This window comes from Pygocentrus nattereri, chromosome 2 (assembly GCF_015220715.1).
Source record: "Pygocentrus nattereri isolate fPygNat1 chromosome 2, fPygNat1.pri, whole genome shotgun sequence".
Taxonomy (NCBI): Eukaryota; Metazoa; Chordata; class Actinopteri; order Characiformes; family Serrasalmidae; genus Pygocentrus; species Pygocentrus nattereri.
In genome coordinates this window covers 54,237,801-54,250,276 of record NC_051212.1, presented here as the reverse complement: position 1 = coordinate 54,250,276, position 12,476 = coordinate 54,237,801, and the positions used below count along the sequence as shown (strand labels likewise).

Sequence of the window (12,476 nt, the reverse complement as noted above, 5' to 3'; positions counted from 1 at the left end):
CTCAAGCTGTGTTTGACTGATTAGTGCAAACTAGCCTTGTGATCTGATTGTGGACAGGGGATCGTTTGCTCTACAGGCCAAAAGTTTGAAAGCAGAGCCAAGTACACAAAAACACACAAGTCTGTTTACGTAGAATAAGCTCGATCAGGGCTGCCTGGAGCGCGGCCTTCGGGCCAAAGTTGACTTCTGAGGATGTTTGATTTGGTACGCCAGAAAGTCATCATGACTCCGCCGCCTCACCCAATGAGGGAGCAAACATATTTTTGTAGCAATGAGTAGAAACTGCTTGAAATACCACAGCAACCACTTAGCAACCACTAGAGATACAGCAAATGACTAGTCATGCTCTAGCAACCACCTGAAACACTGTAGTTGTGTCCCAATTCAGGGGCTGCATCCTTCAGAGGCTGTATTTGGAGGTCGATTGTGTCACAGCGGCACAACTAGGCTGTCCCGTTTTTAAGGCTCCTTAATACGTGGCCGAGTGTGTCCATGGCAACAAATCCTGGATCCTTTGCCAGCCAACATACGGCAAGGAACAGCGAGGATTTGAGAACATTGAGGCGTCAGCAGAGGAGCGAACGGTAGCTGAGGTGACACTTTTAAGCGCATGTATCCAGTTTAAACTTTGTTGAATAGCTAACGATATAAACATTAAATAAAAGCCGATGTGGTTTGAGTCTGTATGCAGGACAGTAATCTGGGCAGTCCACGGGTGGACCAGCAGTGGCAAAACGTGAGTGGGATGTCAATATTTTCAAACCAGCTGAGCGATATTTGCTTGGATTATCAGACAAAATTCTGCTCATCATGGCTCATTTTCCATTCACAGTACAACTTACCAGCGGTGTAAAATCCAGGTCCATGAAGTAAAACTCCTTCCCAGGATTTTGTTCCAACTGCCTGGACAGCGCTGCGGGTGGTTTGATCCAACTAGAGAAGCCAGGCCGTTGGAACAAAATCCTGGGAAGGATTTTTACTTTCTGGACCTGAACTTTACACCTCTGCAATTTACTGATTTTTCCTTCCTTCTTTTCTTTAGTTATATGTCGTAAATTAATTTAGTTCATAATTTTAATCCAGCTCAGTTTCAACAACAACATTTTCTATAAAATCATTTTATATCAGGCCTAGTCATGATTTTTTCTCTTATTTGTTTGTAATATTTGTCCTTGTTTATTTATTTTTTTACAATAAAACTCTCTTTGCATTTAAAATTTGTTTGAGGAGACTAAAAACTAGTAAGAGCTTTTATGTAGGACAGTAATCTGGGTGGTCCTGAGGGTGGACCAGCAGTGGCCAACAGTCAGTGGGTTGTCGTCACAATCAAGTTTCCCAAATAGAATTAAGTCTGACGCAACAAAGACACTGGTAGCAAAGTAATGGGGTAATATTAGTGAATTAACCAGCTAATGTCAGCTATTCAGCTAAAATAATGTCACAATTACAAGTTTCCCAAACAAAGGACAAACTCTAAAGCAAAATAGCTGGAGCCTATCCCAGCTGTCATCAGGCGGAAGGCAGGATACACCCTGGACAGGTCGCCAGTCCATCGCAGGGCAGACAGACAGACAGACACATTCACACCTCGGGGCAATTTACCATGTCCAGCTGGCCTGACTGCCTGTCTATGGGCTGTGGGGGGAAACCGGAGAACCCGAGGAATGAGGAAACATGCACAGAGAAAGGACCCTGGTCACCCGGCCGGAGAATCGAACCCAGACTCCTCCTTGTGTCACAATTACAAGTTTCCCAAACAGGAAACGAACTCTTTAGCAAAAAAAAACACTATTAAAACAATAATGGGCGAATATTAGAGAAATAGCCTATAGCTATTTAGCTATAGCTAAAACAAGAGCACCACATTTGAGCCGTTTTCCCCGTCTTAACTCCGTAATGCGAATTCTCTCAACTGTAATAAACAAATCTCACATAGTGCAGCTTTGAGCTGTGCAGTCACTGCATGCACTTTCCTTTGTTTCCTTTTAAAATGGTATTATTTTAGCATTTTGCTAACAAAATAATAGGGTAACGCTATAAAACTGTACTCAAAACCGTGTAACCCGTTTTGTAACCTCAAAAAACCTTGATTTAAACCCGCTCTTCCTGGTTTGTACAGTGTTTTGTCTTTTTGGCCGTTGGCCCACCACAAGCAATGCCTCCCAGGACTAAAAGTTTGGGCACCCCTACACTAAAGTACAGCACTGCAACACCAGTGGAATATTCTGGAACAAACTGTGTTGGTTAAACTAAATATGGCTGAATTGTTAGAATCAAAACTCAGTGTTGAAACTAAAAGAAGCGCAAGTTGCCAGTTTGCTTCCAACGTTCGCTGTTTAACGTCAGACTGAACTCGATGGCCGGTGGCCCTGGATGTTATCTATGAAAACGGGAACAAACTTGTTGTCTGAGACCTGAACTGACACCAGTTAAACGTCCGGTCATGCGGCATTATGTTTGCTCTGTCTGTACGGCCGGATCAGAGGGCGACAGTGACCTCCCTGCACTGTAAACGGCGAACAGATTCTCAGACACAAGCAAGGAATCCGGAATCCTCCAAATGGAGCAGAAGCAGGCAAGATCGGCAGGTTTGGAGTGATAGATTGGCAAAATAAATAAATCCACAGTTTCCGTCAAACCCCAGAAAACACATTTCATATCTGATGCTTCTTATTAAACTACAAGGCAAATGTAGCTTCTGTACAGCAATTGGAAATGTGCTAACTGGCACCTCCTGTGAGCAGATTTCATTTTAGGCCTCAGAACTCAAAATATATATTTATTAATCAATTATTAATTTATTAAGCACTTCACCTTCAGAAATGATGTCTTCCAGTATTAGGCTGTTGAATCAGAGCCTATATGAGCTGTTTGATTTGAAATGTGCAGCATTTTTTTGTTGTTTAAATATACACAATCTTTCCAAAAGTTTTCACTCACCCATCCAAATCACTGAATCCAGGTGTTCCAGTCACTTCCATGGCCACAGGTGTATAAAGCCGAGCCCCTAGGCCTGCAGACTGCTTCTACAGACATTAGTGAAAGAATGGGTCACTCTCAGGAGCTCAGTGAATTCCAGCGTGGTACCGTGATCGGACGCCACCTGTGCAGCAAGTCCAGTCGTGAAATTTCCTCACTACTAAATATTCCACAGTCCACTGTCAGTGGGATTATAGCAAAGTGGAAGCGGCTGGGAACGACAGCAACTCAGCCACGAAGTGGTCGGCCACGTAAAATGACAGAGCGGGGTCAGCGGATGCTGAGGGGCATAGTGCGCAGAGGTCACCGACTTTCTGCAGAGTCAATCACTACAGACCTCCAAACTTCATGTGGCCTTCAGATCAGCTCAAGAACAGCGTAGAGAGCTTCATGGAATGGGTTTCCATGGCCGAGCAGCTGCATCCAAGCCTTACATCTCTAAGCGCAATGCAAAGCGTGGAATGCAGTGGTGTAAAGCGCCGCCACTGGACTCTAGAGCAGCGGAGACGTGTTCTCTGGAGTGAGCAATCACGCTTCTCTGTCTGGAAATCTGATGGATGTGTCTGGGTTTGGTGGTTGCCAGGAGACGGTGCTTGTCTGACTGCATTGTGCCGAGTGTAAAGTTTGGTGGAGGGGGGATCATGGTGTGGGGGTGTTTTTCAGGAGTTGGGCTCGGCCCCTTAGTTCCAGTGAAAGGAGCTCTTAAAGCTTCAGCAGACCAAGAGATTTTGGACAATTTCATGCTCCCAACTTTGTGGGAACAGTTTGGGGACGGCCCCTTCCTGTTCCAACATGACTGCGCACCAGTGCACATAGCAGGTCCATAAAGACGTGGATGAGCCAGTTTGGTGTGGAAGAACTTGACTGGTCTGCACAGAGTCCTGACCTCAACCCCATAGAACACCATTGGGATGAATTAGAGACTGCGAGCCAGGCCTTCTCATCCAACTGTCTGACCTCACAAATATATAATATATATATGATAATTACTATTAATAACCACATAGTTTACATATTTAAAAATATATAAATATTTATTCTTTTTTAACTATAATTTTGGTAGCAGGGTTGAAAGATCGAGCTTTAGCCATGCAACCATATCAGTTTTTTGTTTGCGCAAATTGAGAAAATCGATATCGAAATACCAGGAATACTGACCTGCCTGGTGGTCATTCTCCAGAAAACAACGTGATGTTGTGATTCCTGTATATATCATAATAAATGGACTTTCCATTTTCATTATTTTTTACGAGAGGGAACAGGTTTGGGTGACAGCGTTAAATGTGGGACACAGGTTAAAATTACTTTTAGTTAAATTATATAAATTTATAGGGAACAAAAATCATTCTTTCAACACGGAATTGCTTGGAAAACAATCAGATAACATCGTAATTATGATGTTCCTGGGAAAGTTTTATTGAATACGGTGTCAGTGTTGATGGGACGGCCCAAAATCACCATGTTAAATGTGGACACGGATCACGTGTAAATGCCTGCAGGAACAATTACGATATCTTTTATGTATTTTTGTGATCATTTAAATGCTAAATACACCCTGGACAGGACGCCAGTCCATCGCAGGGCAAACAGACAGACAGACAGATTCACTCACACCAATGTAGCATGTCCAATTGGCCTGACTGCATGTCTTTGGACTGTGGGGGGAAACCGGAGAACCCGGAGGAAACCCACGCAGACACGGGGAGAACATGCAAACTCCACACAGAGAAGACCCCGGTCACCCGGCCGGGGAATCGAACCCAGGCCCTCCTCGCTGTGAGGCGACAGCCTTCACGCCTCCACGCCTTCATGACATAAATTGAACTAAGTGGCTAATAAGCTACAAGGCTAATGAAGCTCATGTACAGCAATCAGCATGGTGCTAACTGCAAAGGCCTGCTGCTTTAGCTTTTGCATGGAAGCTACGATGCTAACGTCGCTGAGCAATGAAGACCAATCTACACAAATTAGCATGGTGCTAACAGCATTAGCATGGCGCTAACTGTGTGCAGTTGAGCTCTAATAGACTTGATCGTGTGGTTTCTAGCACTGCATGACACACAGTGATCTACAGTGCATTGGCACAGATCAAAAGAGTGGAAGCAGCAGCTTTTTCGCCTGTATTGTTGTCAGTGTTCACAGATAACGGTGTCATACGGTGTCAGAAACCATGTATGCAGGTATCTTAGAGATGACATGCAGTTTAAAGCAGCTGTGTGGTGATTTAGACATTCAGTTAGCAGAAGCTCCGAGCAAGTTTTGACGTTTCCATTGAAATGTAAGTGGATTAATTTGATTTTTCACAGAACTCTCCCGCTGAGACACCCCAACACCCCCTCATCCTGTTGCCTGAAGCTGCCCACGCAGTTTGCACAACGCTGGTCCGAAGCGTTCATATTTACCCTGCCCATGTGAGCAAGGGTAAAGTGCAGGGTATAAATGGCAAGCAGGCCATGCACCGGGTCACCTTTACTCAACAAGAGCAGCAGAGTAGCACCAAGGCTTTCACCGCAGCGCTCGTGATGAAGCTACAGACTACCCTCGCTGTCCTCAGCCTCCTGCTGGTGGGCTCCTGGGCCCTGCTGCCACCAATGCCCAACATCACCCTGCCGTCCTGCAACTCCCTGGAAGCCCAGGAAGGCGCACAGGTGGCTCTCGACTTCATCAACAACCAGCACACTCACGGCTACAAGTACGCCCTGAACCAGATCGAGGACATCAAGATCTACTCCATGGTACGCCGAGGATGGGGCAGAGCTGGAGCTCAAGAACAGCTAAGACGGAACAGTTAAAAAAACAGTGGGGAATATAACTATTGATAGCTGCAGGGACCAGAACAACCAGGGAAAACAAAGGCTTTATAAGATATTTTAGTATGAATATTCATCTTCGTGTTAATGAGTACAATCTGAACATAGTCGTATGCAAAAGATCAAATGACTTGTTGATTTTCTAAGTTAAACTAAGTTAACGAACGAACCTGAATGTCGCATTTTCCTGCAAATTTCAATGCAGGGTTGGCTTCTATTCATTTGCTGAGTTTAACAAATTGAAAAAAATAAAATAAAACAAAATTCATAGTATGCCAAAACTTTTGCACAGGCCACGTTTTATGCGTTATTTTTTTCTCAATTATGTTAAATTCAGCAAATTAACAGTATTTGTGCATTAAAATGTGCAGACGCGTGTTCTCTGTAGGGAACGTGTTCGCTTATTTACGCTACAGCAACGTTTTACACGGGGCGCCTAAATTTTTGCACAAAACTGTGAATTCTTTTTTTTTTCTTTTTTTCTCAGTGTTGCAACTTGAATATTCATGTAAATATATCCGTAGAACTGCAGGCTGATTTTTGTAAGGCTGATGTGAATATTTAAATACATATATAGATATATAAATATGTAAATACTTGTTTACATATTAACTTATTTACATAATATTTATTTACATTCATATTCATGGGAAATGTTAAATAGCCTTTCGTCAGCAAGGTTCTCTGATCTGACTGAGTGTTTTTTCTCCAAGATAGGTGGGTGGGATGGGAGGTGAAACATGATGCGACTGGTTAATATTATATTTCCCTGCCCCCTAGTGCAACGTGATGTCATCAAAAAATCAGATGTTTTAGAGGCAGGGCTAAAGCCATGGAAAACAAGATATGATGTAATTTAATGAATCGTGCCTAATTTGACATGAGCTAAGAAAGCAAAAAAGGTCCAGGTTGACTGGATGATCCTAATTAAAATATTAAAATGACACAAAAAATCTGAATTAAAGGTACAATATGCAACACGTCTGAAATGGTCACATCAGCACAATTTATTTCCATTTCGTCTGTCCGTCTGTCTGTCTCTCTGTAGCCTGATGGGAAGGAGGTCTACAAGATGGAACTGGAGTTCCTGGAGACTAAGTGCCATGTTCTAGACCCCACACCCTCAGCTCTGTGCCCGGTTAGACCCAAACATGAAACGGTAAGCCGATGTCTGGCCTGAGATCTCATTCCGATTGTTTTGGATGTTCAGTAACGTGTCCTTTCTTGTCTCTGTCCCTGCCCCCCCCTCAGGCAGTGGAGGCCGACTGCGATGTGGCTCTCTCCAAAGCCGCTGGTGTCCTGTCTGTCGTCGCCTTCAAGTGTAAAACAGAAACAGGTTGAACACGGAGGCTCGTTTCCGTCGTGCGACTCCTTTTTTAAAGCATTCGTTTGGCAAAAAGACAAATTTAAGCTCTCTTCCATCCTCACTGATCGGCCGAGACATGCTTGGTGCCTGAACTTTGCTTCTTCAGCTTTAGCGCTGGAGCCACGCGGCTGAGTCGCTTAGTAATCTCTAAAACACTTGGTTCTGTGGTTTATATGTTCTAGAAACATAGACAAAATGGTTCCTATATTCTTAAGCTCTTATGTTATCCAGGTTCTGAGTTCCCTCAGCTCTTTCTATGATACCCACTATGTCTAAATATTTGTAGACACCTGCTTACTGCTGTTTCTTCTGAAATGAAGGGTATTAATAGTGAGTCTGTCCCCCGTTGCTGCAGTAGCACCTTCTACTCTTCTGGGAAGGCTGCACGCTAGATGCCGAACATTGCTGTGAGGATTTGATTGAGTCCAACTCATCCCAAAGGTATTGGATGGAGCTCCATCACTCAGCCCAATGTTGGGGGGCTTTTTACTGTTCAATGCTTGGCATTGAGCATGGTGACCTTAGCCTTATGTGTGGCTGCTCCAGAGCGATAATGCTTTTTATGGAGATCGTTCAAGCTGTGTGAATGCAACTGTGGGTGTCCACATACTTTTGGACATATAGTGTATCATATCTCAATATGACACATTAAGGACACATATGAAAGGGTTTTTAAGGTCATAGGTGATGCAGGAAACAAGGAGAAGCCGATTTTCCAAGCGATTGACTAGGCCCTGGAAGGGCTACACTCGTTCCTAATGCACAGTGCTTTTTTAGAACATTTTAAAAATGCTTAAAAGAACCTTTTTTGGTGCTAAATAGAACCCCAGCACGTTCTCCGTCAGTCTGAAGAGCCGTTTCCCCATGCCAAGAACCACTTAAGCATGAAATGGTTCTACATTGAACTCATTTGCCTTTACTAAAGAACCCTTGAAGAACCATGTACATTCACCCCAGTTTGAAAGTGGCCAATTAAATATCATTGATCTGAAAAAGAGCATTAACTATAAGGCCAGTTTGAGACACAATTCAGGCTTTACGATGCTGCTATTCCTGTTTTTAGCTATGCTGGTGTGCACGTCTTGTCCATGTTCATAGAAAACTGTGTCATACACTGTGAGAAACCACATAGTCAACTCTATTAGAGACACTGAACAGCCAGCGTCCACTACCTCCTAGCTGCATTCCAGCGCAACTCTGAAGAAGCCAGCGTCAGCTCAACGACACCAAACATGACTCAGCTGACTGACCACATGTGGGGCAATGGTGGGGGGAGGTGGGTGGAAGGGGTGGGGGTGGGGCATGGAAACTGTGTAGCTACGACTTTTTGACCACACTGTTGGGTTCAGGGTCCGTAGAGCTCATAATCTCTGATCTTTCACTGCAGCACAAAAGCATTTTCCTGTCTTTTAAGTCTTTTACTGTTTTTATTTCAGCTATGTACATATTTACATTCTTATTTTCTCTGTTTCATCGCTGCTGTGCTGAGCAGAGACTCCTGACCACTCCTGTGTGGGCTGCTTTGACCTCATTGCATTTAATGACACTGATGCCGCTCAGCTGATCCAAGGCTCACTGGACGACTTCAACAGAAATAACAACCTCAGTGCTGTTTTCGCACTTCTTGAGGTCGGCCGACTCTCATCTCAGGTAACGATAATAATAATTAGAAATAAGAATATATATAATTTCAGTCTATCAATCTATATATATACATAGCAAGTAAGCTCCACTTACTGTATAGCTGCACTACAGTTACAGACTGTAGTCCATCTGTTTCTCTGATACTCTGTTACCCTGTTCTTCAGTGGTCAGGACCCCCATGGACCCTCACAGAGCAGGTACTATTTGGGTGGTGGATCATTCAGCGCTGCAGTGACGCTGACGTGGTGGTGGCGTGTTAGTGTGTGTTGTGCTGGTGCGAGTGGATCAGACACAGCAGTGCTGCTGGAGTTTTTAAACACTGTGTCCACTCACTGTCCACTCTATTAGACGTTCCTACCTTGTCGGTCCACCTTGTAGATGTTAAAGTCAGAGACGACAGCTCATCTGCTGCTGCACAGTTTGTGTTGGTCATCCTCTAGTCCTTCATCAGTGGTCACAGGACGCTGTTGGCTGGATATTTTTGGCTGGTGGACTATTCTCAGTCCAGCAGCGACATTGAGGTGTTTAAAAAACTCCAGCAGCGCTGCTGTGCCTGATCCACTCAGACCAGCGCAACACACACTAACACACCACCACCACCCAAGCAGTACCTTCTCTGTGGGGGTTCTTTTGGTTCATTCATCATGGAATTTACACACAATGTAGGACAACAGGCATTTTTTAAAGTTATGTCAAAAACTGAAAAGCGGAAATAAACACTTTAGTTCTGACAGCAGCGGGAAACATACATACATATTCCTAAATGAAATATACACATCTACACATAAACACAGTGTTTATTTGCTGGATTTTACATTGTAGGGGGAAAAAATACTGTAAAATGTGGCCGGTGAAGAAAGTTATGTTGCGAAGACTTCGGAATTATGCACTAAAAATTTGCTTTAAATATGTATTTAAGTTCGTTCCCTGTGCAGGACAGCAAAACATGATCTCGGAGTGTTCCAACTACTGCCGGTGGCCGTATATTTGAAAATATAATTAATGCCATTTCTACCGTTTGTACCTTTCTGTGAATGTGCCATGATGAGCGGCCCAATAGTAACGCTCTAAAATGACTTGACAGAAAATCTTGTTAAGCGAACGAGTGTTAAACATTAAGACAACTGGAAATTGGAGGTTTGATTTTAACAGCAACTTGTTCAATGGTTATGAGAGTCGGTCACTTTACGCTCTTCAAATTCCTACGTTTACAGGTCGTGAAAGGTGTGCTCAAAATCAGAGCTGAATATGCCATCATTGAAACCAACTGCACAGGCATTGATGACGGTGCCTGCGTCCCTCTGAGTCACACCGTTGCTGTAAGTGCACTGACGTCTGTAAGCCTGTTGGTCTCATGTATTGTTTCGATGTGAAATTCTGTCATTTTGGGTGGTTTGTTTATTTTATCCCTCTGTTCATTCCTAGCGCCACGGCTTCTGTCGTTCTGAAAGTCTTATTTCGCCGGTTGACTGCAAAATCTTCCATCCCCTGGTAAAGAACCGTCACTCCTTATTCATCACCTGGTCACACTTTACCTAGATCCCATGTGTCAAACACAAGGCCCTCAGGCCAAGTCAGACCCGTCACAGCCCTATTCAGCCCATTAAATTAGTTCAATTCTCTATTGTTCGTATTAGCCTGTTTCACCCTGTGATGTACTACAGTCCCCAGCATGCACTGCAACACTGTGCGTTCTGACCCCCCACAACAATCTGTGGGCCAGAGGTTACACAAAAGGAAAGATGCCTGAACTGGCAACCTTCCGGTCACAAGGCTGGTTCTCTAACCTCCAGCTCATGACTGCCCAATCAATAGCTTATCTACTTTAGCTTATCTGCAAAAGCTCAAAACACTGACATCCCACATTTTTTGGATTATTTTTATTTTCCTAGTTTCTCTTTTTTCATGTTCGTGCTTTTATGTACCAGAAAGCACTCAGAATGAATTGTATGTAACCATTTTCCAACCTTTCATTGTCCCTTAGCATGAAACAGGGTGTTTTTGTTACTGTTCCTTTAAGACTGCCATATGTAAATGAGCTCTGTTCTGATTGGCTGTTCAAAAAGCAGTCCAGGCACTACTTACAACTTCAGCATGATTAACTGGAGCCAAACTGCTGTGTAAGAAAAACAGTGAATCCAAAATGGAATGCTTTTGTGGCTTAGTGCCCATATGTGGATTCTACGGACTTGGTGCACTTTTAAACTTTACCGACGTTTATAAAGTACATTAAACTCTTTTATTTAAAGAAAAGGATTCTTTCCCATGATCTGGGTCCTTGAATGTCAGTTAACGACAAGGTGATCCAGAGTGGCCCATCAGAACAAATGGTCCCAATAATTTAAGCCTTTTTAACAGCACAAAGCTTTCCATTTTCCCATTTTTTAACTAGAGACACTTCTTTCCCTCCTTCATAGATTCAACTTGTTGACCCGAATGTCAATGCTAGTGTTGCTGCTGCACCGCCTCCGGTTCTCCTGCATGCTCACACTGCAGGACCTGGCTACTCGCCCGCCATCCATACCCTCAAACACCACAAGCTGACGCCTCTTCACGACCCCACGGCCAGCGGCCTGGTCTCTGCAGAGTCTGCCGAGTCACGGGAGGCTACGGTAGTCCTGGATGTACCCACTGCTCCCATTGTGAAGAGGGATGTAGCCCCAGTAGTGGTCGGCGCACAACCTGCAGACGCACCAGTGGCTGGTGCCGTACCGCTTATCCGGTGCCCAGGGAGGGTCATACATTTCTGAGCCAGTTGCACTTTAAGACCACAGTCACAATACTTACTCTGATTTACTTCCAACATATATATACACACATACATACATATTCAATATTCCTGTCACATGCATGATCCACATGTGACACATCCATATGATGACCACCCTGATATATATGGGCATGTACAGTGACAAACCTATAGATAAAAAAATAAATATATATATATATATATGTGTGTTCTAATCTGGTCTTATTATAGTAACACATAAACATGAAAATTTGGAGTCATCCCACTTCGACTCTGTAACATTGTGTTTCTAAGCCGTACATCTGCCCATTCCATGGTTTGTTTGGTTTGTTGGAGTACTGAGATCAACAGCTGGCTGAAAACTGGGCCGTATTCCTGACACGGTTTGGGATGAATGTTTTATCCTGCATGTTCAAGCAGTTCCCACTTCAAATGGTGCTAAAGACTATGTAGCCTAGCTGTAGGCCCAGTTTCACCTGTACCATTTTAATGTAATAAATGACCTTCAGTCTCAGACTCTTTGGCTGAATATTTGCTTGTTTTTAGCACAGAAACATTCATAATTGTGCTATTATTTTTGAAAGAGGCCTAAGTTTGGACGTATAGTTCTGGGAAAAATCTTTGACTACTATAGAACCTAGAAGTGGCTCTAAAACCAGCCCTCAGCGCCCACGCAGTCCACATTTGTGAGTTGCGTTCGGGACTAGGACAGAGCTAAAATCTGGGTCATCTCATGGATCCTGAGGTCAGGTTTGAGAACTATTTGAGCGTTTAAAACGTTCTTACACACTCATTGAAAGAGCTAACCTATTGAAATTACTTTAGAGAACCAAAGGTGGTTCTTCTGTGGAATGGTTCAAAAGGGATTACTTTGAAGTGAGAACTGCAAATACAACATAATCAGGGATATTTCCTTCCCCTTTACCTC

At 43.6% G+C, this 12,476-nt stretch overlaps 1 protein-coding gene across 1 annotated transcript; it reads left to right on the top strand.

The window, feature by feature from the left end:
* Window positions 1-5,422: 5,422 nt before the first annotated feature.
* ahsg2 (alpha-2-HS-glycoprotein 2) lies at window positions 5,423-12,064 on the top strand. Its single transcript, XM_017703474.1, has 7 exons — window positions 5,423-5,714; window positions 6,838-6,948; window positions 7,041-7,125; window positions 8,648-8,805; window positions 10,014-10,118; window positions 10,225-10,290; window positions 11,217-12,064. Exons 1-7 carry the CDS (start codon window positions 5,433-5,435, stop codon window positions 11,547-11,549), a joined length of 1,140 nt encoding a protein of 379 aa, XP_017558963.1. The 5' UTR covers window positions 5,423-5,432; the 3' UTR covers window positions 11,550-12,064.
* The last annotated feature ends 412 nt before the right edge of the window (window positions 12,065-12,476 follow it).

Coding starts and splice junctions, on each gene's coding strand:
- ahsg2 (XM_017703474.1), top strand. CDS start 5,433: ATGCACCGGGTCACCTTTACTCAACAAGAGCAGCAGAGTAGCACCAAG. Junction 7,126..8,647: donor CAAGTGTAAAACAGAAACAG/GTTGAACACGGA, acceptor TGTGCTGAGCAG/AGACTCCTGACCACTCCTGT. Junction 10,291..11,216: donor GCAAAATCTTCCATCCCCTG/GTAAAGAACCGT, acceptor CCTCCTTCATAG/ATTCAACTTGTTGACCCGAA.